A 23,131-nucleotide genomic window follows, 5' to 3' on the forward strand; every position below is an offset into this window, starting at 1 on the left:
AACCGAGGATCTTATTTGGTAATTTTGAGTTATACCTATATAAAGGTACAATTTACTGTTGGCTAGGTTCAACAGGCAAGTTAGTAAAGAATAAAAGAAGTTAAAAGAGTCTTGGATGCTAAGTTGTGAACACTTATTGATTCTAAGATTAAAAAGGAGTTTTGTGATGTTATGTGATTATTAGTTGTGAGTATTGTGTGCTTGGTTGGTGTCAACACAAGTATAAAATGAATCAACGTAAAGTGAAACGAGAATAGGTTATAGACTTTAGACTGGTGCACGTCTAGAGTTGGACACTAAGGGTTGGGATACATAGTCCGCCGTGATATGTATTCTTCGAGGTTGGATTGATCACCATTCCTCTTTAGTTCAAAGGTTCCTCGATATCGTAGGTCATTCTGGTTTACGGAGTCATGACCGTATTTCCTATTTCAGTATAGACAACTCGTCCCAATAACTATTCCATTTAAAGAAGAAATAAAAGTTAGAGTCTAGTTCAGTAAGAGTCATCTGCAGTTTGTTATATGCTTATATTATTTATTCTACAAGTTGTGTGTAGTATCATGTTTAGGATTATTTATGTCTGATATGTAGTACTCAGCTTTGCTGATTACGTGCTTGTCTGTGTTTGTGATCATGGCTTTGCCTATTGATCCTGTGGTGATCCTTCGGGGGAGCAGAGTCAAGACAACATTGACATTACAGGTTCGAAGATGCATACCATTGGGGAATCTGGAATGGAGAGGCTTTTGTGACCTTAGTAGTATTTAAGTTGTTTCTAGGAATTTATATTTTCAGACTTTAGCTTTAAGTTGGTGTGTTTCAGTTCAAACATGGTTTGACTCATATTTCATCAGTTTAATAAAGTTGGTTTTGTTTTAGTAAGTTTTCCGCTGCAAAATTCTGAGTAAGCCGAAACGTTTTTTTCTAGAAAGAGAGAATTATCGGGGTGTTACAAGGTAGCTGTCAACAACAAAATTGTAAAGTAAGGTAGTTTAGGACAACAATTTTTTTATAAGGTAGTTTCTCGCAAAAACTTGAAAGTTAAAGGTAGTTTGGGACAAAAAATCCTAAATTTTTTACTTGTGCACAATGAAAAATATTAATAATTAAAGATTTGCATTAGATTAAATAAAAAAAAATGAATGTAAAGAGTTTATATTACTTTTAGGCAATTCAATTTCCATAACGAATATTTTTTTTATTTTTTGTTTTGTACTATAATGAAATTTTGGACTGCTTTCACATACGGCCCAATCCAAAGGTTCAGACACTTAGAAGGAGGGGAGTTGTAAGAGAATTTTTTTCCGAGTACCCCTAACTTAGTGGATTCAAACCCGTAAAGCCGTGACCCTTAGAATTGAAATCATGAGGTGGGAGTGAGCCGAGCCGAGCCGAATCAAGCCAAGCTCGGTATTTTCGTGACGAAAATAAATGATTCCGAATCAACATGTTGTCTTTGCTCAAAAAAGAGGGTGAGTGTATCCCCTTCTTATGTTTTTTGTATTTCTAATGAATGGTACTCATTTCCGTATACAAATCAAAAATAATGATTCATCGTTTCTCCCCAATACATAAAGCCTTAAATTCTCTCTCTTTAGATAGAAATTAGAAGGGAAAGAAATCCCAGGTTTGTAATTTCTCTTCTTCTTTACTACTACGCACTTTTTTTTTTATTACTTGTTTGGCAATGCTTCTTTAGATTATTCACTTCAGTTAAACCCATAAATTCTACCCGCCAAACCCAGAAATTTCCTAACTTTTTTTGTAAGGGGACCCAGAAATTTCCTTTGTTTTTTCAGAATCTTCTGAATTTTATGTGCAAGTTTATTTTAGTGAAGGAATCTTAGCTTACTTGAGGTGGGTTTTTGGGTTTGAAGGATAGAAAGTAGAAAAAGAGTAATTTATTGTGATATTTTTTTCAAAATGATATGCTAAATTACTTGGTTTGATTCTTTGTTTTGTTGGGTAGGATTTGAATTTTTGTAAGAATCGTGCAATAGTTTGGATTAATGGGATTATAAGCAAGGTTTTATTAGTGTTCGACCAATGAATTGGAGCAGGTGTTTGAGAGGGAAAGAGGATGAGCATTAAGCTTCATTCCCCTTTTATTGGGACACCCATTTGTAGCTCTTTAGATGGAAGAAAGGATAGTAGTCTTGTCTATTTGGGACGAAGACGGCTGCCGGAAAATAGAAGAAGCTCATTAAGATGTAGATGTTGGAGAAAGAATCATTGGCAACCAAATGGGGTTTGGTTTCCTCAAATTTATGGGAAAATTGTCAAGTTTTTGAATGAGGATGTTGAATCTAGAAATGGGTTGAGGGTAAATTATGTGAAAGAGCGTTTTTCTAGAGGCAAAGAGTTGGTGAAATCTCTTTCCCCATTGTGGCAAGAAGGGCTACTTCTCTTTAGGTGCTCGATTTTTGCAGCTGTCATATCTGGTGTGTGCTTGTTGCTGTGGTATAGCCGTGCTAAGGCAAAGGAGTATGTTGAATTGAAGTTGCTGCCTTCTGTTTGTTCAGCACTGAGTGAATACATCCAACGTGAAGTTGATTTTGGCAAGGTTCGAAGAATCTCACCTTTGAGCATTACGTTGGAGTCGTCTTCTGTTGGGCCTCACTCAGAAGAATTCTCATGTGGTGAGGCCCCCACAATAAAGCTCCGGATTCATCCTTTTGCTAGCTTGAGGAGAGGAAAGGTTGTGATTGATGCAGTTTTGTCTCACCCTACATTGTTGGTTGTACAAAAGAAGGATTTTACCTGGTTAGGAATACCCTATACTGAAGGTACCTTGCAGAAGCATGCCTCAACAGAAGAAGGAATTGACAATCGTACCAAGATTAGGAGAGCTGCACGAGAAGAAGCAGGTGCTTGCTGGATGAGAGAACGAGATAATGGTGCTAGGCAAGCTGCAGAGGCAGGATACATTGTGCCTAACCATGGCTCTGATTCTACTGAAGCTTATGCTGAGGCAAGTAAAAACAGCTCAACAGAATCGATGAGTGAACAGTCAAACTTCTGTGGGGATGAAGGGATGCATTGGAGGGATCATCATTCCAAGGATACAGGTGTTCCATATGATGTTAAGCATGATGATTTGGAGAAGTCGTTTGGTGTAAGTCCTCCTAGTTCAAGGCTCAAGTCCCTTTCTCGAATACTTGGTCCAGCAATACCGAATTTTAAAAGGAAAGCCAATGGGAAAGACCTCTCTCTTTCTGGGGATACTGCTACAAGAAGGATTCTTGAGCGAAGTGCTGCTGCAGCTGTCTTGTACTTCCAAAGTCTTGGACATGGAGAACTTATTCAGTCTCTAAGTTCAAGTGAGGGATACACTTCTCCGGAAAATTTACATGATATCAGTAAGCCATCCACTTATCGTAGTGAGGTTGATGATGCCAAAAGTGAGGAAGATGCATATTATCGGATGCCTGAAGTGTCAAGTCACAGCACTCAAAGCTCATTTTTACAAGATCATGCTGATGGTTCACATTTATCCTCAAGGTTGGACCACGAGATTGTGAATGAGGCTCTGTCCAATTCTTCTCATTCATCTAGTCCTCTAGTGGATGATGCTGATATGACCAGGGGCATATTGCCACGCATCGGTAATGTTGATGTCGCTGGAAAAGAGGACGCTACTGATATATGTAGCAGAGATCCAGAAGGCATTGATGTTATAAGCAGAGAGGAAAGTCTGTCAAATGGATCAGACAGAACGGAAGACCAAAGTTTTGAGTCTGTCAGAGGCACACCTTCTGATCAAGGCAATCTTACATCATTTGATCAAGCTACTGTGAATCAAGAGCATTCAACTGTGGGTAATGATGCACAATCTTCATGGCCTCTGAGTACAAAATCAAGCTCATATATATCTTCAGGAAGCATTGGAGAAAAATTCTCTTATCTTGTGTCTGGTCCATTCCAAAAGTTAAAAAATGGCATGGGTCATAATTTTGAGGATGTTGTCACAGAAATAGTTGAAGAAGTGGATAATATTGGGGCGGAAAGGATTGATCAAACACTACCAGTTACTCTTGATTCTGTTCATTTCAAAGGAGGAACTCTGATGTTGCTTGGATATGGAGATGCTGAACCAAGGTAAAATCATTTTTGTAAAAATTCTGCATTTTATGGCTGAGTTACTCCCCTAGATAGCTTGTTCGATGGTTAGAAAATCGATGGCTAATTTCTGATTGATTGTTTTGGTGGGATAAAACTTTGAGCTTTCTGTTGCATATTAATTCTTGTGCCCTATGCCTCTGATGTCATGCTTTCTGTTGGACTATGGTTTATTTTTCTTTTAGCCGTGGATACTCTTGACTGTTCGCGCAGAAATGTATGCTTGGTGTTTAAAATTAATGTGTCCCTCTTTAATACATTACTCAAGTTCAACTCTGTTTATTTTGTGACATAAATGAGTTCGTGAAGTTCAACTAAGTTATAGTGTGCCATTGCAACCTAGTACAAACCCCCCTTGTTAGGATATGAGATGGATCTGTGGGTGTAGTGACGTTAGAGGTAAGATAGAGGAAAAGTGCACAAACACACACAAAGAAAAGAGCAAATGAGGAAGAACAAGAAAGTTTATGCAGGATGCAATTGCCAGGGCTTGCCGTATTTTAGCTTCCTCTTCTATTTTGAGGCACCTTTTTCAAATTGCTTACTGCTGTAATGTATTAAAGAGGGACATCATAGTTTTGGGGGCTATTTAGAAAGTCTTCCCCTCCCATGTTCCTTGAAATCAGCCTGTTATAGTTGTAATATTAATTCTGGGAAAGAAACATCTAATTTAGATATGTGGGATCTACAGCCTTTCTCTTCCCTTTTGATTTGTGGGGGTGACGGGTAGGATAAAGATGTATCTATAATAGTGGGAAGGGGATTTGGAACTGGGAGCACTAGCACAATCTTATTGCCTAATACTCCATCCATCCCCCAAAGGACTTCCCGTTTCTAAAATTGGCACTATTTATAAGTAAAGAAAATCTTATAAATTTTGTCCAATATATAAGAAAAAACATAGTCATGTGGGGTCTTGTTTGATTCGTCTCATTGAGTACATTACGGAAATCAATTTATATATTTTTTACTGATATGTAATTATAGATATTAATGATACAAAACGTGCATTGGCAAATGTGAAAAGGAGAAATGGGAAGTCCTTTGGGGGACGGAGAGAGTATATATGTATGCTTGTTGCTGCGGTCTTTGTCTTACTCAATTTAAGGTTAAAGCTGATTTAGATTTTGATTCAGTACTGCTTCACTTCTTTCTGATTATGTGGCATAAGCTTTTACCGTAAGTTTCAATTGTTGATGTCATGGTTTCAGTCTTTGGTACTTTACTTTTGTGGTTATATAGAGGTTCTTGCATCATGGGAACGTTAGTGTTGCTTAATAATTGTAAAAAGTACATGGGCTTTAGCGTGTACTCTCTCTGCATCTTTTTGGCACATCTAGGATCGGAGAACTTGCAAGGTCTTCCTCTCTAATGTAGGTCAATATATTTGACTTAGTGGTGGATGGTGGCTTTAGCATGTACTCTCTCTGCATCTTTTTGGCACATCTAGGATCGGAGAACTTGCAAGGTCTTCCTCTCTAATGTAGGTCAATATATTTGACTTAGTGGTGGATGGTGCAGTTTCTGATGGCAGCTCCTAATGTACCAAGGGACGAGTTGTCTGCAATGACTAATGATTGATGTTTTTTTATTACTGAAAAAACTTATTTTCAATTTTCCCTTGATGGTTTAAACACCGTACCTTGGTGATTTCTTATAAGATATATGTTCATATCCCCCCAATTTATTTATTTTAATTACTGTAAGTACTGCAACACTGAGTATGACAGAAGCCAGATTTTGGGAGGTAAATTCTCCAGATTTAATCAGCCATACTCCTAAGATTTTAAGAATGTTGAAGAGACCTTTCCTTGTCTTCCTTCTGTTTGGTAAATAGTGTCTCCATGTGTTGTTGTTAACTTAGCCGCTACTTTCTGTTCTTCATAGAGAGATGGAGAATGTTGATGGACATATAAAGTTTCAAAATCACTATAGCCGAGTACATGTGCAACTTACTGGAAATTGTAAGATGTGGCGATCAGAGAGTGCAATTGATGATGGTGGCTGGTTATCTACAGATGTTTTTGTTGATATTATCGAGCAAAAGTGGCATGCCAATCTGAAAGTTACTAACCTTTTTGTTCCGGTAAGGTATATGCTGACTTTTGTGCAAAATTGTGGTATTAGTTCATATCATTTTATATGCTTAACTTGTATTGACGGTTTCTCTCTCTTTTTTTATACAGCTTTTTGAAAGGATCTTAGAAATTCCAATTGCATGGTCTAAAGGAAGAGCAAGTGGTGAGGTGCTTATCTGCCTCTTAGATAAGATTTGTTGCCTCTGGTTTAATTCATATTGCTTGTGGTGGACTGCTGTGTGTCTTGAGGAGGATTAAGTATCTATCTAGGCACTTTTCTTCTACTGGTTCATAATTTTGTTTCCCATGTAATTGAATTTGTCACTGAATGATTGTGTGTATAATATGATGACATGCTACCAGTTCGGATCAAATTAAACATTATACATGAATTTACTGAAATCAGAATGCATATGTTTTGTATAATTGTGTTTTACATAAGACGTAGTTGAGGTTCTGGACCCGGAAGGACTGACTCTTACCCAATTACTTGTAACTTCATTTGACTAATATTGATCGAATTTCCATGATCAGCTAGTTGACACTAGAACAATATATGATGATTCGAGTAATTTGAACCAAATTGAATATCTTTTCAGTCGAATATGAACTAAATTCAATCAACCGGGGTTCTCGGTAGTTTCTTGCATTGTTGCTGGATCAAGGTCATACCTCACCTTGAATTAGGAGAGGTTTTTTTCCAAGAGGAGTAGCCGATTTGGGTTGTAAAGTGGATATAAGTGTGGCATGTTTCATCTCTTCATAAGTGTTATGTTATATTTTCTTGCAGGTCCACATTTGCATGTCCAGTGGGGAAAGTTTTCCCAACTTACATGGTCAGCTGGATGTCACCGATTTGTCCTTCCAGATATTGGATGCACCCTCATGGTTTTCAGTATGTTCGCCATCTTTTTCTTACTATATTTTGCGTACATACATACAGCAGCATTCTTTTTCCTTTTATCTTAATGGATATATTTTGATGCTGCTTGCTTCTCTATGTATCATGTGCATTTTTAGTTTCTGAGTGCTGAGATTTGGGTGAATTCTTACCTGGAGGATTTTGTTTCATTGATGATACTTATATGATGCTCAAATACACTCATGATTTAGCAATAATTTTAGTGCTTCTACTTGTCGTTTCATATCAAACCGTATGTGCTGCTGGTTGTCTTTTTTCTTTTTTGTTGAAGGCGAGAACATTTATTACTCCTTTTATTTCAATAAGAATGCCCATTTAGAACTTGAATTTGTAGCTTATAGTTATGCGTGTCCAAATTTTTTCGTGCACATTTTTAGTGGCTAATAGTTGGTTATTTTACATATTAGTTGCAGCAAATGACTGATTTTGTCAATACAAACTACTAGTACGGGATCGTCAAACAAATTGCTGAATGAGGCTAATTTCTTCCATCCCTTCCCCAATGCAAATATGCAATCCCTGAACAAAACCGAAAGCCTCCCCCACTAATAAAAGGGCCCAAAGAATCAACAACTGAAGCGAAGACGAAAAGGGCAAGAGGACCTCCCTGTCCCAAACCTCTAGTGATGCCAATTTACTAGCAGAGAAACAAGTAAGAAAGTTTTCCTGAATCACTTCCAATGCTTAAAATCAAAGCCCTTAAATTCCATCACCTTTTCTGTAAAACCCTAACTGATATCATATGCTTTATCTTTCAGCCTTCTCGTAGCCTGGTTAATACTCTTATTAGGCACAAACACAGTATCAAAGACTCTTGATTTCTCATAAAATCATTGCCTGCATTTGAAGTTAGTGTAGAAAGGACAGACTTTAAGTTACTCGAAAGGACCCCGGCTACTATTTTATATAGAGCGAGGACTGAGGAGGCTGTTGGCTCTATTTCTAATTTTCAGAGAATTAATTCTTGAATGAGTTTTTGGAGACATATGTTAACCCACCACTCCAATCTTATACAACTCCTGAAACATCTTAATTAGTTCCTCTTATACTACATCCTTACAATCCTAGAATAGGACAGCTCGAACCATCAGATCCTGGGGACTACTTCATGCTTCATGCTTCATGCTTCATGCTGAAGATTGCATTACAGATCTCCTCGCAAAGGGTCTCTTAGATCAAGAGCTTTGAATTCTCAAAATTGGTGACCAGATCCAACCCTTTGACATAGGCCTCAAATTTCTCAAAAGTATCCTCATAGAGTTTAAGGATGTCCTCAACAATGGCCTTCGATCCATAAAGGCATAACCTGCCCTTTTATGTATAAGTTCACTAATGCAACTTCCCCAACTATCAATTACCTTAATAAAGAGAAAATTAGTAACTCCTGCCTTACCTACCTTCACTTTTAACTTTTGGTTCCTACTCCTCTCCTTCAAATTCTATTACTCAGAAAATTATTCAAGGGCCCTCTCTCTAAGACTCTAACAACTCACCCTTAGAGATGTCCTAAGTAGTCTCCGTATCTAAAACGTGCACATTTTTGATTACCTTATATCTTTACAAACCTTAAGATATTTCATTAAGAAACTTTCTTCCAACTATCCATTCAATGATCTTTCCCTTACTCCTTGCTTCCCAAAATCTGAATGGTGACCTACATGTTCTTAGAACGGAAAGCTCTTGGATTTGGACCCATAGTGAACAAGGCTTCTAAATTATAGGAAACTAATAGAGAAATCACCTTGTTACCCAAGAGTTGGACCAAATTATGATACTCCTTGATCCTTCTTAGTGCAAAGGACTAATCTAACCTAGAGGCTGAAATATGGTCACAAACCACTATTTATATAGATTGAGCATCCTCGAGATGTTGATCAACAAATCACAATTATGAATCCTTGAGTCAAAATACTTTATGCTACTAGTAATCCTAGAACTTTTCATTCTCTTGCAACAATATTGAAAAATACTCAAGTCCCCATCAACGAGCCAACAAGGAGAGCACTTACCCCATAAGGCAGGCTTAGTAAAGAAATTGGACCAAATATGGCTGGGTTGAAAAGGACCATAGGGCATAGGCAGAGATTAAGCACCAAGCACCATTAGGACAAGGCTTAGTTCACATTTTTCATTTCAATTGTGAAATTCTTGTCCAAAGAAATACTAGAGGGTTTGCTAAGTAGTTCTAAGGGGCCATATGGTTCACTACTAAGGATTTGAATAGAATCAAGAAAGGGAAAGGCAATTAATTCATACCCCCAATTCCTTAGTGTGTTTGGTAAGAGAGATCAAAGGAACTAAAACATTATTGTGTTTGGTAGACGCTAGTAATAAATCCCCCTTCTTCATCATTATCTGTCCTCCTTCTCCCAGCTTCTAGAAACACTACCTCATAATGGGCCACCATTACAACACCACCACCAGATTTCTCCAGTCTCCACATCGTGGCCTACTCTAAGTCTCCAATGATATCGTTGTCTTCCCGCCAAAAATCTGGAGTAGAGAGGCTTTTATGGTCAATTACGACCATAAAACTCCAGATTTGGAGCTTCTCTGGTCGAATTTGATCGTTAAAAGCTGGAATATAATCTAAGAGAAACATGTTTGTCTATCTCTGTCTCTCTCTCTCTTTAGTCTCTTGCTCTCTCTCTATATATGAATATAACCCCTCTCTTCTCACTTTAGTGGTGGTTGTGCTTGTGGTAGTGATGTTTTGGTACTGACAGTGGTGATTTTGGTTCAATCGGTGGTTGTGTGAGGGGTAGGGTTTGCTTGTTACTTGTTGGTTGGTGCAGTGTAGTGGTCGTAAGGTATTGTCAAATTAAGATGGTGGGTCTTCTTGTTTGGGATCATGTTGGTTGTTTGGGATCGTGTTGGTGGTTTGGAGATGGGTTCAATGGTGGTGGGATAGCATGATCTATTAGCAATTTTCCATTCTCCCATTGATTCCTATGAAAACAGGAAACTTGTATTTCTCATTCACAAATCCCTATGTCGATGGTCCATATTGGTAAGGCTGTTGTGGTAGACTGTGGTTCTGGGATTGTCGTGGTGGGGTCAGTGTTGTGGATTTTGGTGGAAGTGGAATTCTGGTGAGAAAGGGAAGGGTTAAAAAGGAATGGGTGGTGATTGGTGGTGCCAGTGTTAGTAACCTGTTGGTGGTTGGTTGTGGGAGTGGAGTTTTGGTAGAGCTGGGGTATATAGGTGTTAATGGTGGTGGTGGTTCAACCATGGTGGCTTCATAGTGGTGCTGATGGTGGTTTTCCGTTCCAGGGCTGTGGAGGAGTTTAAATTAATATAAAATCTGAAAGGGGAAAATGAGATTTCAAAACCCCCCAACCAAACAATATCAAATGGAAACAACTATGCTCTTTCCTTTCCCATTTTCTTTAACCCCCTAAACAACAGCCCCCTAAATTATACTGCTTTACATGAAAGAGGTTCCATGAATACAGTAAAGCAACTAACTATAGAGTGGTTGGAGGATCAAGGCTCTGTTTTTTAATTTATTTAAGCATTGGACTCCCTTATTCATTATACAGTGTGCCTAAACGTTTAATGCACAATTAAAGAGAGATGGAATCTAGAAAAAGATAAGGGAAACTGACTTAAAATACCATTCCTAATCATTTAATTATAACGGCATTACTATTCGCTTATCTTATCATTGCTTTAGTGGATAATTACCTATGATAGAATGACTCCGTTTGAAAAAATCCTTTGGATTTGTTTCTCTGGTTTTGGATGATAAAAAGCTCGTGCATTTCAAAATTTGCAGTGTTATTAACTACAGATGTTATCTTTGGTGTTCCCAGGACATGTCAGCAAGTTTATGCTTTCGTGGTCAACGGATCTTTTTGCACAATGCAAATGGTTGGTTTGGAAGTGTTCCTTTAGAAGCGTCTGGAGATTTTGGCATTCATCCTGACGAAGGAGAGTTCCATCTAATGTGCCAGGTATTGTTCCAGTAACCGTGGAGTCCTGCAAAGTTTTTTTTGAATGAGGACTAGCTATTAGTAATAGGAAGGTGAAATATACTTTTGTGCAGTCATTAAGAAAGTGTTTTTAAACTGCTATAAATCAAGGCACTACGCCACTACCTCTCTGCTTGATTTATAGCATGTCATTTTGTTCTCTGTTACCTTTGAATTGGGTCAATTTAAAGCAGAGGTCTGAAATATGTCTTCTGTCTGTCCAGGTTCCTTGTGTTGAAGTAAATGCTCTTATGAAAACTTTCCAGATGAAGCCTTTGTTATTCCCAGTAAGTAGATCGTCTCTTATGCAAGGCTGTTTTTCTACTGGTTCTGAGTCAGCTGGTTCTCATATGCAGTGGACTTGGGGTTGTCTATCTAACCTGACCTAGCTCCATGACAAGATTTTAAAGCTATATAGGTTGCTAGTTTCACTTGGAATTGGCAGATATGGTCATACAGAAACCAAACCAAACTGCGCTTAGGTGGTTAAATGTCACTTCTGCTGGAATTTCATGATCGATGCAATGTTATAGCTTTTTTGCTTCTATATATTGTTGCCTTTAAGTTGTGGATTTTCTGTTTTAATTAAAGTTGAAGTGGTGTGAACTGTAAACTTTTTACTTGTGCTTATGCGAAACAGTTTGATAAGAAAAATCTGCTCAAAAGATAAGTGTAAATACATAATGTCATTTGGCATATGAATAACGTGAGTCTTGACCTGAAGGACTGGGAGCTGGATCATTCTTGGAGTTTAGGAGGCACTAGCGCTGCTCTCAGAACTGAAGCATAGGTTTCTTAAGCAGTGAATTTTCTGGTTCTCAGAAGGAATGCTGATAATTCTTCATCCTAGTTTTTGAGTATGATTGTTAGAATTTTCAGGGGATATATTTTAGTAAATGATTCCTATAGTGTGCCTGATTCTTCCTTTGGAGTGATGAGGTGTGAAGGTCATGTCCAACACTGGGTCTATAAGCTCAAAAATCTGTGCACTTAAAGATGCTTATCAAAAAGTTTTATATACTCTTAGATGTTCCGTGCTGATTGCTGTATTAGCAACACAAATTAATTGGCTATGTTGCTGTAGCCTCTATTAACGAAAAAGGATACATGGAATAGTATACTTGATTTTATGAGATCTGAGGAAGCAAATTATAACCGATAAATATAATGGAGACTAGAGATGAATGGATGAAAAGTTGGTTGTATCATCATATGTATGAAGCATATTTTTGTGATTTAACTTTTTTTGCTAAGAACTCATGTTAGGGGGTGAGGGTAATTTAGATATTATCTTCTTTAGTTTACTTTGGAATAAGTTGGATAGTTTGTTAGGGAAAATAGTATAAATTTAGAGCAACATAGAATGTGAAAGGATCTTGAAAATTGATAAGTTTGGTGGGGAAATGGTTACTTGGAAGAGCTCCAATCTTTCAAATTTTGGTTAGGTTGTAGTCGTTTTTAATCATCAATACAATCATATCTTAGTAATTTTCTCGTAAATCTTCATTAGTCCTCTTAATTCCTCTAAATCTGCTGTTATGCTGAGAAACTAGCTAAGAATCATCTTGGTTCTTAGCACTTTTCTGTTGGCACACATTTCTTTTTTTTTTTTTTAAATTTGTTTTGTTTGATTTCAAATAGATAGAGGGATAAATGCTATGTTTGGTTACAGGTGGCTGGATTTGTGACTGCTATCTTCAACTGTCAAGGCCCACTGGACGCTCCTATTTTTGTGGGCAGTGGAATGGTTGCAAGAAAGATGGGTCCTTCAGCTTTTGATATTCCTGCATCATCTGCATCTGAAGCAGTAGTAAAAAGCAAAGATGCTGGTGCTGTGGCAGCAATTGATCGTATTCCATGCTCTTATTTGTCAGCTAATTTCACATTTAACACTGATAATTGTGTAAGTGAATTTGAAAAGCTAGCTTGATATATTAACAGCTGAATTTTAACACTCTGCATAATTGTCAAGTATGATTTCTGCATAAATGGTAAGTTTGCATACCAGACACACTGATATATCAAGGACACCAGCACTTCCATTGAATGATATCCTCGAGCTAGGTCGTATCAGGCTGAAATGCCTCTTCTATGTGATCTATTTTACCTCAAGTCCGGAAATTAAATTTTTGGATCAATTATACTCGTGGAATTTTTGGTACTATACTTTATAGCATTACCTGTGAAACAGTGGTCTCATAAGATGTTCTATCTTGTACATTTATGTAACCTGAAGGCCTTCAACCGTTTGTAACCCTTCCCTGGCAACATAATGAACTAACATGCCTGTAGTAGGTGCTTTTACCTTTATTATCATATATATCTTATTGTATTTTTTTTGACTTTTTAAGAAGATTGATTCTAGTTTTATCATGAATTCATGACTAACATAGGTTTACTAGGATTTTTCCTCAGTGGAAATCAGATCCTACTAACTAGAGTAGAAATTTTGACTTAAATTATCGATTGATTCATTGACTATTTCCATATCATGTAGCAGGGAAGCCTTACTTTTTTTGTTGTTGTTGATGTCATCCTCCCTTTTCATTGATTAGAACGAAAGTCAAATCAAATCACTTCAAATTTTTTATGTAACAGATTGCAGATTTATATGGAATCCGAGCTAGCCTTGTGGATGGTGGTGAAATCCGAGGGGCAGGGAATGCTTGGATTTGCCCAGAGGTAATGTATTGTTTAGTCATTATATATGATAATCAAACAAAGTGGCTGCAATTTTCCAGAAATTTCAACAAACTATTGTAATCAAACAAATTTGCTGCACTTCTTCAGATAGTTTTAACAGATTTGAACGAATTACTATCTTATAGTGTTTCAGCTTTAGATTATAATAGATTAATTAAATGTCTGACTCTCTGCAGTTGCAGGGGTATGTCTGACATCTGACCTCTCCATACCTTTTCTTGCCGTAGGCTGGACTCTGGAGCCTAAGTAGGGTATTAGTGAGATGTGCTGCTATTTTGGTTACATTACATTTTTTTCTTCTAATTTACTCCTTCAAATTGTACCAGTTTGTGATGGACGAGCATCATTTTTCAATTATGAAACAACTCTGTATAAGAATTGGTTGGAAGCACCTTTTAAATTTCCGTTATGTTAGGAAAAACCTTTTAGTCTCAGTATGACACATCACATTTCCTGATTTTGTAGATTGATTGCTCCATGATAGCTTGAGGGCTAAAACTTTTTCCCCTTATCCCTCGTTTTGTATATTGATGAAATCCCCTTGATGTCTTTCTAAAGTAATTGTTTATGACTTATCTATAAACAGAAAGTTAACTATATTTATGAGAATAAGGTAATAATGGTAGGTTTGGGTAAGTAATCAAGATACTCCTTAGTTTATGTACAGGGCGTTGTTGTGGGATGGACTGGTTTGTCTTGCTTCCCTTTTGCGGGATAGAGTGCTTTACCTTGCTTCCCTTTGGTTCCATTCTGAAGAGAATTTCTTGGGGCCTATCCCTTTAATGATATGCATTGTTGGTCCCCATTTTCTTGTATTGAATTCTTTGACTAGATATACTGTCCTCTTTCAACTCCACTGTGCCGTTTTGCAAATTAAGTTTTCTAATTTCGAAGGTTTTATCCTGGCTTCAAAATTCTTTTCCCTTAAATGTATCCTCATTTATAGTTTTTCTGTGCTGGTGGCAGTTCAAGAGGATTGGCGACCTTGAGATCTCTAAGTTTTTGATATTGAGGATTATAATATTTACATTACTATGTTGAAGATATTTATTTCCTTTGGAAACTCCAGTTGCTTGCTTTATTATGAACATGCTTTCTTTTGTTTTTGAACAGGCCGAGGTAGATGAGACAGCATTGGATGTGAATCTCTCTGGAAGTTTATCTTTCAACAAAATTCTGCATAGATATATACCTGGTTTTCTGGATTTGTTACCTATGAAATTGGGGGAACTGAAGGGCGAGACTAAAGTTTCCGGATCCCTTCTAAAACCGTTAAGACTCTAGTCCCCTACATTTCACCTCTTTAAGTAATCTGGTTTTGCTGCAATTTCTGTTTATGTAATATAGATTTAGATAGATAGAGATAGACACTGATGAACTGGCACATGGTTAGAATTAACATATATATAAAATACCATGGGGGAGTCGTTCATATATAAAGGAGGGATAGAGACAAAAAGACTCCAGCTCTCGAGCTTTTTCATGAAGAAATTTATCTACCAAAAAATAAAAAGCATCAAGGCCATTCAGAACCTTATAAAGCTATACTTGACTCGAGTTTGAAAGCTTGACTTAGATAAACTCTACCCTCAAAAGTTAAGAGTCAATTGGTTTCTTTCTGTCTGATTGCCGCCTATTGCCAACACACCTATCCTCCTTGCCTCAGGAAGATAATTTTTTTTCATCGTTCTTTTCCAAGCTAAAAGTACATCTTCTGCTGAACCACTCTTTACTTTGAAACAACTGAAGACTTGAAGACATGTTTAATCTGGATCTTCAAATGTTGATTCTGTGATGAAGAGATTCTTTTTGGTTCCACTTGCACCACACCAACCTCTTTAATATATTTGAGCATATTGATACTCTTCCACAATGCCTCATCTCCAGAGCCACTTTGCTTTAAGATATCTTTTCATGGTACGGTTTGGCCTAATGCTAAGACCTTCACCGTGCTTGGGGACGGGGGTGACACACATCTTCCGAGTTGACCCAATGAAACCCTTATTAGAGTCATTGTTAGCCCATAGGAACTAGATCATATTTTCTAGCTTTGGAGCTGCGCTAACCAGGTTTATGACATAACATACTAATATTGGTGTTTCTAATTGATGTCATTCTACCCCCTTGAGATAAGCTTTCATTTCCGTGCTGCAAGTCTTTTCGTATATCTATGAATATGGCGGAGGTGCTGGAGTTTTATCTCTCTGCTGATCATTTACCACCTTTCAAAGTTCCTCTTCTGAAAAAGGTTTCTCTAATTTTTTTGCCTGCTTGTAAATAGAGTTAAGAGAGAGGTGATCAATGAGTGGGCTTACAGGGTGCTCTTCATGGTATGTTCTCATATATATGTACAATTACCTCTCCTATTGGGAGGACCTCAGAATAGACCTCTCATCTCGGATGCTATGAAATGGCAGAGAGCTTGCCTCTATTGTTTGCACACAGATGAAGAGAACTTGTGTTACGATCATTCTCTTCAATGTGACACTTTTTGACCCTTTGTCTCGAAATGATATCAATCCATTTTCTGATTTCTGAAAGCTGCTTCTTTAGCCTCTAACCTGCCAGTTCTCACAATTGCTTCTTACGTTCTCTATCGTATAGCAGTTTTACTTATCTGTCATCTTTCTAAATACAGGAGATTTGATGTTAAATGGAATGCACCAAAAGCTGAGGGTTCATTTGTTGATGCACGAGGAGATGTCATAATCTGTCATGACTATATTGCTGTTAATTCTTCCTCAGTTGCTTTTGATTTGTATTCAAAAGTCCTGACGTATTATCCTGAAGAAAGCTGGTCAAAAGAAGAAGATTATGACTTGAAGACGGCAAAAGCCTTTATCATGGAAGGACTTGAATTAGACTTACGCATGCGCGGGTTTGAGCTTTTTAATATGCTCTCGTCCTATCCGTTTGATTCTCCAAGACCTGTAAACCTTAAAGCAACCGGAAGAATCAAGTTTCAAGGGCAGGTTACAGGGACTTTATGTAATACTGACCAATCTCCTGGTGATGGACGGAATGCTAGTGATAGAACTATGGATGTTCTTGTAGGTGATGTGTCAGTCTCTGGCCTGAAGCTCAACCAGTTGATGCTGGCTCCTCAATTAGCTGGAAATATGAGCTTTTCACGTGATCATATCAAGGTAAGTTTTAATCAAAACTTTATACCATCTGACTTAGTAATATTCATGCAATGGCATTTCTGTTAATGCTCATATTTTGGGTGATGAATCTGTCAACAGTTCCTTGGGCCTCTTTGTTACACACTTTTTGTGTCGTGTTTATATAGCATTCATTTGGTTGGTATTATGTTGCACTAAGCATAATACCCGTGTGAGGTATTCTGCATTAATGCTGACACATTTATTCAAGTTCTATGTTCACCTTTATGGGGCACATGGAATTTGTTCGGAACCCTTGATTCCTCTATTATTCTCTAGGTGGAGGAAGAGTAGTTTGGTTATGCTGTAAAGGAATTTTGTATGAATACAGGGAACAATTAGATATGCAAACTGTTGATATTAGCTTTTTAATACTTTATGGCTCTTATAGGAATAACAAAGCAATGCAACTAGTTATAGCTTAGTTGGTCAATGATAAGATCCTTACATTCTGCAAAAAGCGAAAGAATAATGGAAATAAGAGTGATTTCTGCCTTCCCTATATAGTTAACTATGGGGAGCAGCTGCAGATTTTGTAAGGAAAATGCCAGAGTTCTGCATCCTGCTAGTAGCTGAACAACTTGGCCTAGAGTGTAGACTGAAGGCAGTCATTATTTGTCTGTGTCTAGACGTTTTGTACCATCTCACCAAAAGAGCAGCTGCAAAAGGGCACTTGAGGAGAGGTGCTTAGTGCCTCTAATTATGCTTGCAGAGATTTTGCACAGCACAATATTCTGTATTAAACCAAACTTTTAAAGGCTAATCAAGCGAGAAGTTAGTGGACACTTTCTCACGCCCTCCGAAAATGATCCTGCTCTCTACTTAAAAGATACTAATTTCAACAAGAATTCATGAGGTGATCTTTCTTTGGGAACTCTATCCCAACAGATAATTTGAGAGGAGCCGACTTCAGTTTGTGTCAGGCATACATTCTTCATGACTATATGTACACCTTACTAAATCAAACAGATTACAAATTAACTTGATCATCTAAAGTTTCAGAAGGCTAAAGTGCTTCAAATGAGTATTAGTAGATCTTTCCTTTGCTGCATAGGTAATTTTTGAACTCAATGTCAAATGTAGCACCATCCATAGATTAAGTTATATGTGTATGTATGTATATCTAGTGCTGGTAGGCATGTGATTGACACCAAAAAGATTACTGTGCTTAGTTTATGTTTGAGGTGCATAAGTGGTACGAATAGTCACATTGGTGCTCCATTTCTAGCTATCCATTTAGATAGCAACTTAACTTCTTTTAATCAGTTGTCACCTATCTTCAACCATCAAGATATGAATTTTTTTTGAGTTGGTGATATTTGTATAAACCCACTGTTTATCAAATATTGTTGCATCAAAGCATTTTTTCAGGGTTTACTTTTAATTACCAATAGACTATTCTGACTGATAAATTTGCAATTCAGCTGGACGCTACTGGAAGGCCAGATGAGAGTCTTTCTCTGGATATTGTAGGACTATTACATCACACAGCTGAGGAATCTCAAGGAAAATTACTGTCATTTTCGCTCCAGAAAGGACAACTGAAAGCGAATATTTGCTATCAACCACATCAATCAGCTAACTTAGAGGCATATCCTCTATTTTCTTTAATCTTATGGCCGCATTATATTACATGTTTTCTGTAAATGTAAGCAATTTGCTTGTGTATGTGTAGATACGGAACTTACCACTGGATGAGTTAGAGCTTGCTTCTCTCAGGGGAACTATGCAGAGGGTAACTCATGTCATTTCTTTTTTATCGGAACTCAATAACTACATAAGCACAGTGTCTACCTTGTTATTGAAATAAATGGCTCTCTTTTTCCTTCAGGCAGAAGTTCAACTGAATTTTCAAAAGAGGAGGGGATTCGGAGTTCTTTCCGTGCTACGGCCGAAATTTAGCGGAGTTTTAGGTGAAGCCTTGGATGTTGCTGTAAGATGGAGTGGAGATGTCGTGAGTTCCTAAACTGGCATCTTTCTGCTCTCCAATACCAAGCGTGCCATCTTCGCATAACAAAAATATATTATTTTGTTTATGTTTCTATTTGTCTTATCTTTTACTTTACATGATCTTGAATTTGTGCTTGGGGTAGGTAGGGAATGATAAGTAAAGAACGTAAATGTTGTGGTATCATAAGTTACGTCTTTAAAAGTGATTTATAAATATTATCCGTAAAATATCAACATATGACAAGATTTTTGCTGTAGGTAGGGAATGATAAATAAAGAACGTAAATGTTGTGGTATCAGAAGTTACATGTCTTCAAAAGTGAACTTTGTAAATATTATCCCTAAATTTATCAACATATGACAAGATGTTTTGCAAATTCTGTAAATCTTGCATATACTAATTTTCCAGAATAAGGATAAGAGGGCCAACAAAGAAAATTGGACACCTATGATCTTCTTAGGCGATTGATGGCTTGGAAGAAACAGTGTTGTTGCTTCTTGTATATGAATCTATGGGCAGCTGGCTTACGTGGACAAATAGTAAGGCTACTATACCTCTGCGAGAGAATAAACTTCCCAAGAAAATGAATTATTCTCGTCTGGACACACTCAGCTCATTTTACCACAAGGGTTATCGTGTGCAAATTATATTGTCCTAGGAGCCGCTTTGCATATCCCTATAGTGGGACCTTTACTACCTTTGGTGTTGTTTGATTGGAGGTTATGGCCTTCCCAACATTTCTCTGTTTTTCCGTCTCTCATCTACTTCGTTACTTCTTTGATCTTAACTTTTTATGGGTACTTGTTTCTCCTCTTTACCAGCCTTGAATGACAGGGGTAAGAATGTAAGATTGCAAACATCAGGAATATAGACCTCAGTAATTGTGTAATTCTCATGCGGACTGATTGTTGTATATTTCCCTTGAATTACATTTCTACATGTATGATCATCGGAACCATCTTGAGGTGAGATTTAAGCAAGCAAAGATCCTGTCATTGAGATGAAGTCACCCATAAATTATCGTGCACGTCATGTGTCACATTAATGGATTTTCTGTTATCTAGAAACTGTATATAATACTAAAAACATAAGAATAATAGAAGAACTCAGATTATCTATCCCCTTCCCACCTGTTAGGCTCTTACGCACTCTACAGCCACCTGCAGCCTTGATGTTGCTTGGTAGGCGTTTTGATCCATGATTTTTGGGGTTAGATTGGTCAGGATTTTTGTATGTCCACAGGGGAAGTGGATGTAGCTTAGCAATGGCCAGGAAGAGAGTAAGGAAGAGGGCTAGATCAAAGAGGGGAGAGCGGAGGAGAGAGATGGCAAATTGGGAGGGCAAGGAGGTGCTTGGGGGTGAATGAGACCACTGGCCTCCCTATTGTCCACCAACCAATTTTGAATGGATGTTTGAAGGAATTGTGGTCCAGGAGAGGAAGGAAGAGGATATAAAGAGGTTATAGCATCAGTAAGCTGTATGTGCTGGAGAAATACTTGAGTGATCTGATGTTAACATGGGAGCCCCTGACTGGACCATGCCACTGCTTTAGTCGTTTGCTCTTTTCTACTTTTTGAGGAAGGATGTGTTTTCCCTGCTAATGGTTCTCACCATTAGGATGGTTCTCCCATGAAGTCATCCCTAATTTATGTATAATCATTTAGGTTAGGAGAACTCTTTTTTTTTATGTTTAAAAGTTGTTATGGACATATAAGCTTTTCCCTGCCTTATAAGAGTACCATATTGTACAGACAATCGTAATGGATATTTAGGGAGTGGGTAGGTAGTTTTAAGTGTTTGCATGTGGGCCAGTATTTAAGTAGAGAGGGATTGTGGGGAACATGTTACCTTATAAGGTGATGGAGCAATGTTTCGAGGACAATCTAAAATGTAGCAATCCTTTAGCGATAGAGGTTGTACTTTCTTTCCTGTGAATGTTCACATTGCAGAAAAATATTTTCCATTTAATACTGGTTAATACTCCCTCCGTCTTTTTTTAGTCGCTACATTTACTTTTGCACAATTGCCAAGGAAACATGTGGGGACCGTTGAAAAATAGAGCAATAAAGCATAAAGTAGTTGTCATTTTGTGTAATGAAGACAAAAATAAGGGTACAAAGGTAAATAATATGTGGGTACCACATACTAAAAGTAGAAATATTTAGCAAATGTAGCAAGTAAATTGAGACACCCGAAAATGGCAAAATGTAGCAACTAAAAAAAGACGGAGGGAGTAGTAGGTATATAATTATTATCGACAGGCCTAATTTTGTATTGATAATATCTTGATCCACCTCAAAAAAATAAATTGAGTTTCATTTATAGATATAAGATGTTTATGTCAAAGAGGATTAATAGTTGGTTCATTGTAGTAGAAATGCAAAACAAAGTCTAATCATGCACAGGAATACACCCCTCAATCCCGAAACACCTGCTAGGCGTGAGTCCAAGTTGAGACCAAGGGAACTGCTGTAAAATCATGGAAATCTCATATCCTCTTGTTTCATTTCTATTGATGTCTTGCGAGGTCTTCTTAGTCAATGCTAGCCTCTTGTATATCATTGTCTGGCAAAAGATGAAGAAAATCAAAAAAGCATAAGGAGACACCTATTTTATTTGTAAATTGGAGTACCATGCGTCGTGAATGAGTGTCTAGAAAATTAGAAATTCTCTTAGCATGAATTTGGGCCTGGCTCCTTTGAAATTAACATTCTAAAGAGCAAAGACACAGGATGTGCTGCATTGAGCACAAAAAAACACCGTACATGATCCACTTCTGAGACCTCACCTCTCTAAAGCGGAGTGCCTAAACTTGAATTCAATTGTTGCACTGTTTTAATCCCTCTGATATACTGTCTTATGCTTAGGCACTAGTTCTGCATATATGCACACCTACAATCAGCATTATGGATGCATACATTATTTTGTTGTACTTTAATGTATGTGTGACAGAGAGTCAGGTCTTAATTTTAATTTGTCCCTGCATTCACAACCGTGAACTCTTTAACTAATAATTTTTTGGCTTGTCAACTCTAGATTACCGTCGAAAAGACTGTTTTGGAACAAAGCTACAGCCGGTATGAGCTTCAAGGTGAATATGTGTTACCTGGCACACGAGACCGAAAGTCTAGTCCCAAGCAAAGCGGTGGTTTTTTCAGCAAGGGAATGGCTGGGCATCTGGGTAGTGTTATATCATCAATGGGTCGATGGAGAATGAGACTTGAAGTTCCTCGAGCTGAAGCTGCTGAAATGCTTCCACTTGCAAGGCTTCTTTCCCGGAGTACTGACCCTGCTGTTCACTCTAGATCAAAGGTTTAATCTTATACTCTAAGGCAAAGGAACAACAATTGTTTGACCATAATTAAGCTCCATAAAATTTTACCATGGTATTTGGTGTCAATATCTAGGCGAAGCTTTCTGTGCATTTGTTATGGAGCTGAAAGAGTTACTCCATCTGCTTGAACTTAGCTATCCCACATCCCTATTTTTGATGTTTTTAAATAGATATTCCACTTTCCATGAAAAATATCTTCCTCCTCTTGAATGACTTCCTCTCTGTCTTACTTCTGCACCTGCACGGCTGCACCTCTTAACATGGGTCACTTTGTATCTCTTAGTAAAATCTAAAACACGTAGGGAAGTGTTAAGAATTTTGTTTTTGAACTTCATCTAATTACCTGAGTATTTTGAGAATGAGGAAGTGGGAGGGTGGTAACTGGTAAGCGCTTCCATCTTCCACCCACAGGTTGTGGGTTCGATTCTCATCAAGGGGGGTTGGGGGGGGGGGCTTTGGGGTAGTTTCTACTTGGGTTCCCTGTAAGAGGGCGTTAATGTAATTTATAGAAATTACCTGAGTAGTTTAATGTTTATATTCCATATTTCGATATTCTTAAATTTGTTGTGTTCTCCTCAATAACTTCCACTACTGTAATTTATTACGCCTGTGCATATGTTGTGTGCTTTGTACTCACCCACTAGTTTATGCCTCACTGGCAGTAGCTTCATGAAACCCAAGATCAGAACTCTGCAATGTGTTTCCCTTCCGTAGCAGGCACTGATATGGCCGAAGTAATTCTCTCTCTTTCAAAATGCTTGCAGGATTTCTTCATGAAAAGTTTGCAATCAGTGGGTTTAAGTGAAGGAAGTCTCCAAGAACTGCTCGAGGTAAGTCCGTCCTTAACTATTTGCACCAGTTTTAGTAGAAATAAAAGCTAGTC

The 23,131-nt window shown here is 37.7% G+C and overlaps 1 protein-coding gene across 3 annotated transcripts in view; it reads left to right on the forward strand.

The window, feature by feature from the left end:
- The first annotated feature begins 1,478 nt into the window (after positions 1 to 1,478).
- The window catches only part of LOC104887743 (hypothetical protein), a 32,322-nt gene continuing 10,669 nt past the window's right edge, over positions 1,479 to 23,131 (forward strand). For all 3 annotated transcript variants that reach the window (XM_048638119.2, XM_010672468.4, XM_010672469.4), the window contains exons 1-16: positions 1,479 to 1,630; positions 1,973 to 4,101; positions 6,010 to 6,208; positions 6,309 to 6,368; positions 6,991 to 7,095; positions 10,938 to 11,078; positions 11,321 to 11,383; positions 12,769 to 12,999; positions 13,695 to 13,778; positions 14,913 to 15,070; positions 16,438 to 16,945; positions 18,388 to 18,552; positions 18,639 to 18,698; positions 18,795 to 18,917; positions 21,951 to 22,226; positions 23,013 to 23,078. In XM_048638119.2, the coding sequence (XP_048494076.1) occupies positions 2,084 to 4,101; positions 6,010 to 6,208; positions 6,309 to 6,368; positions 6,991 to 7,095; positions 10,938 to 11,078; positions 11,321 to 11,383; positions 12,769 to 12,999; positions 13,695 to 13,778; positions 14,913 to 15,070; positions 16,438 to 16,945; positions 18,388 to 18,552; positions 18,639 to 18,698; positions 18,795 to 18,917; positions 21,951 to 22,226; positions 23,013 to 23,078 (4,257 nt within the window). In that variant the 5' untranslated portion in view covers positions 1,479 to 1,630; positions 1,973 to 2,083. The remainder of the gene's footprint in view (positions 1,631 to 1,972; positions 4,102 to 6,009; positions 6,209 to 6,308; positions 6,369 to 6,990; positions 7,096 to 10,937; positions 11,079 to 11,320; positions 11,384 to 12,768; positions 13,000 to 13,694; positions 13,779 to 14,912; positions 15,071 to 16,437; positions 16,946 to 18,387; positions 18,553 to 18,638; positions 18,699 to 18,794; positions 18,918 to 21,950; positions 22,227 to 23,012; positions 23,079 to 23,131) is intronic.

The sequence above is a fragment of the Beta vulgaris genome, chromosome 2, assembly GCF_026745355.1.
Source record: "Beta vulgaris subsp. vulgaris cultivar EL10 chromosome 2, EL10.2, whole genome shotgun sequence".
Classification (NCBI taxonomy): Eukaryota; Viridiplantae; Streptophyta; class Magnoliopsida; order Caryophyllales; family Amaranthaceae; genus Beta; species Beta vulgaris.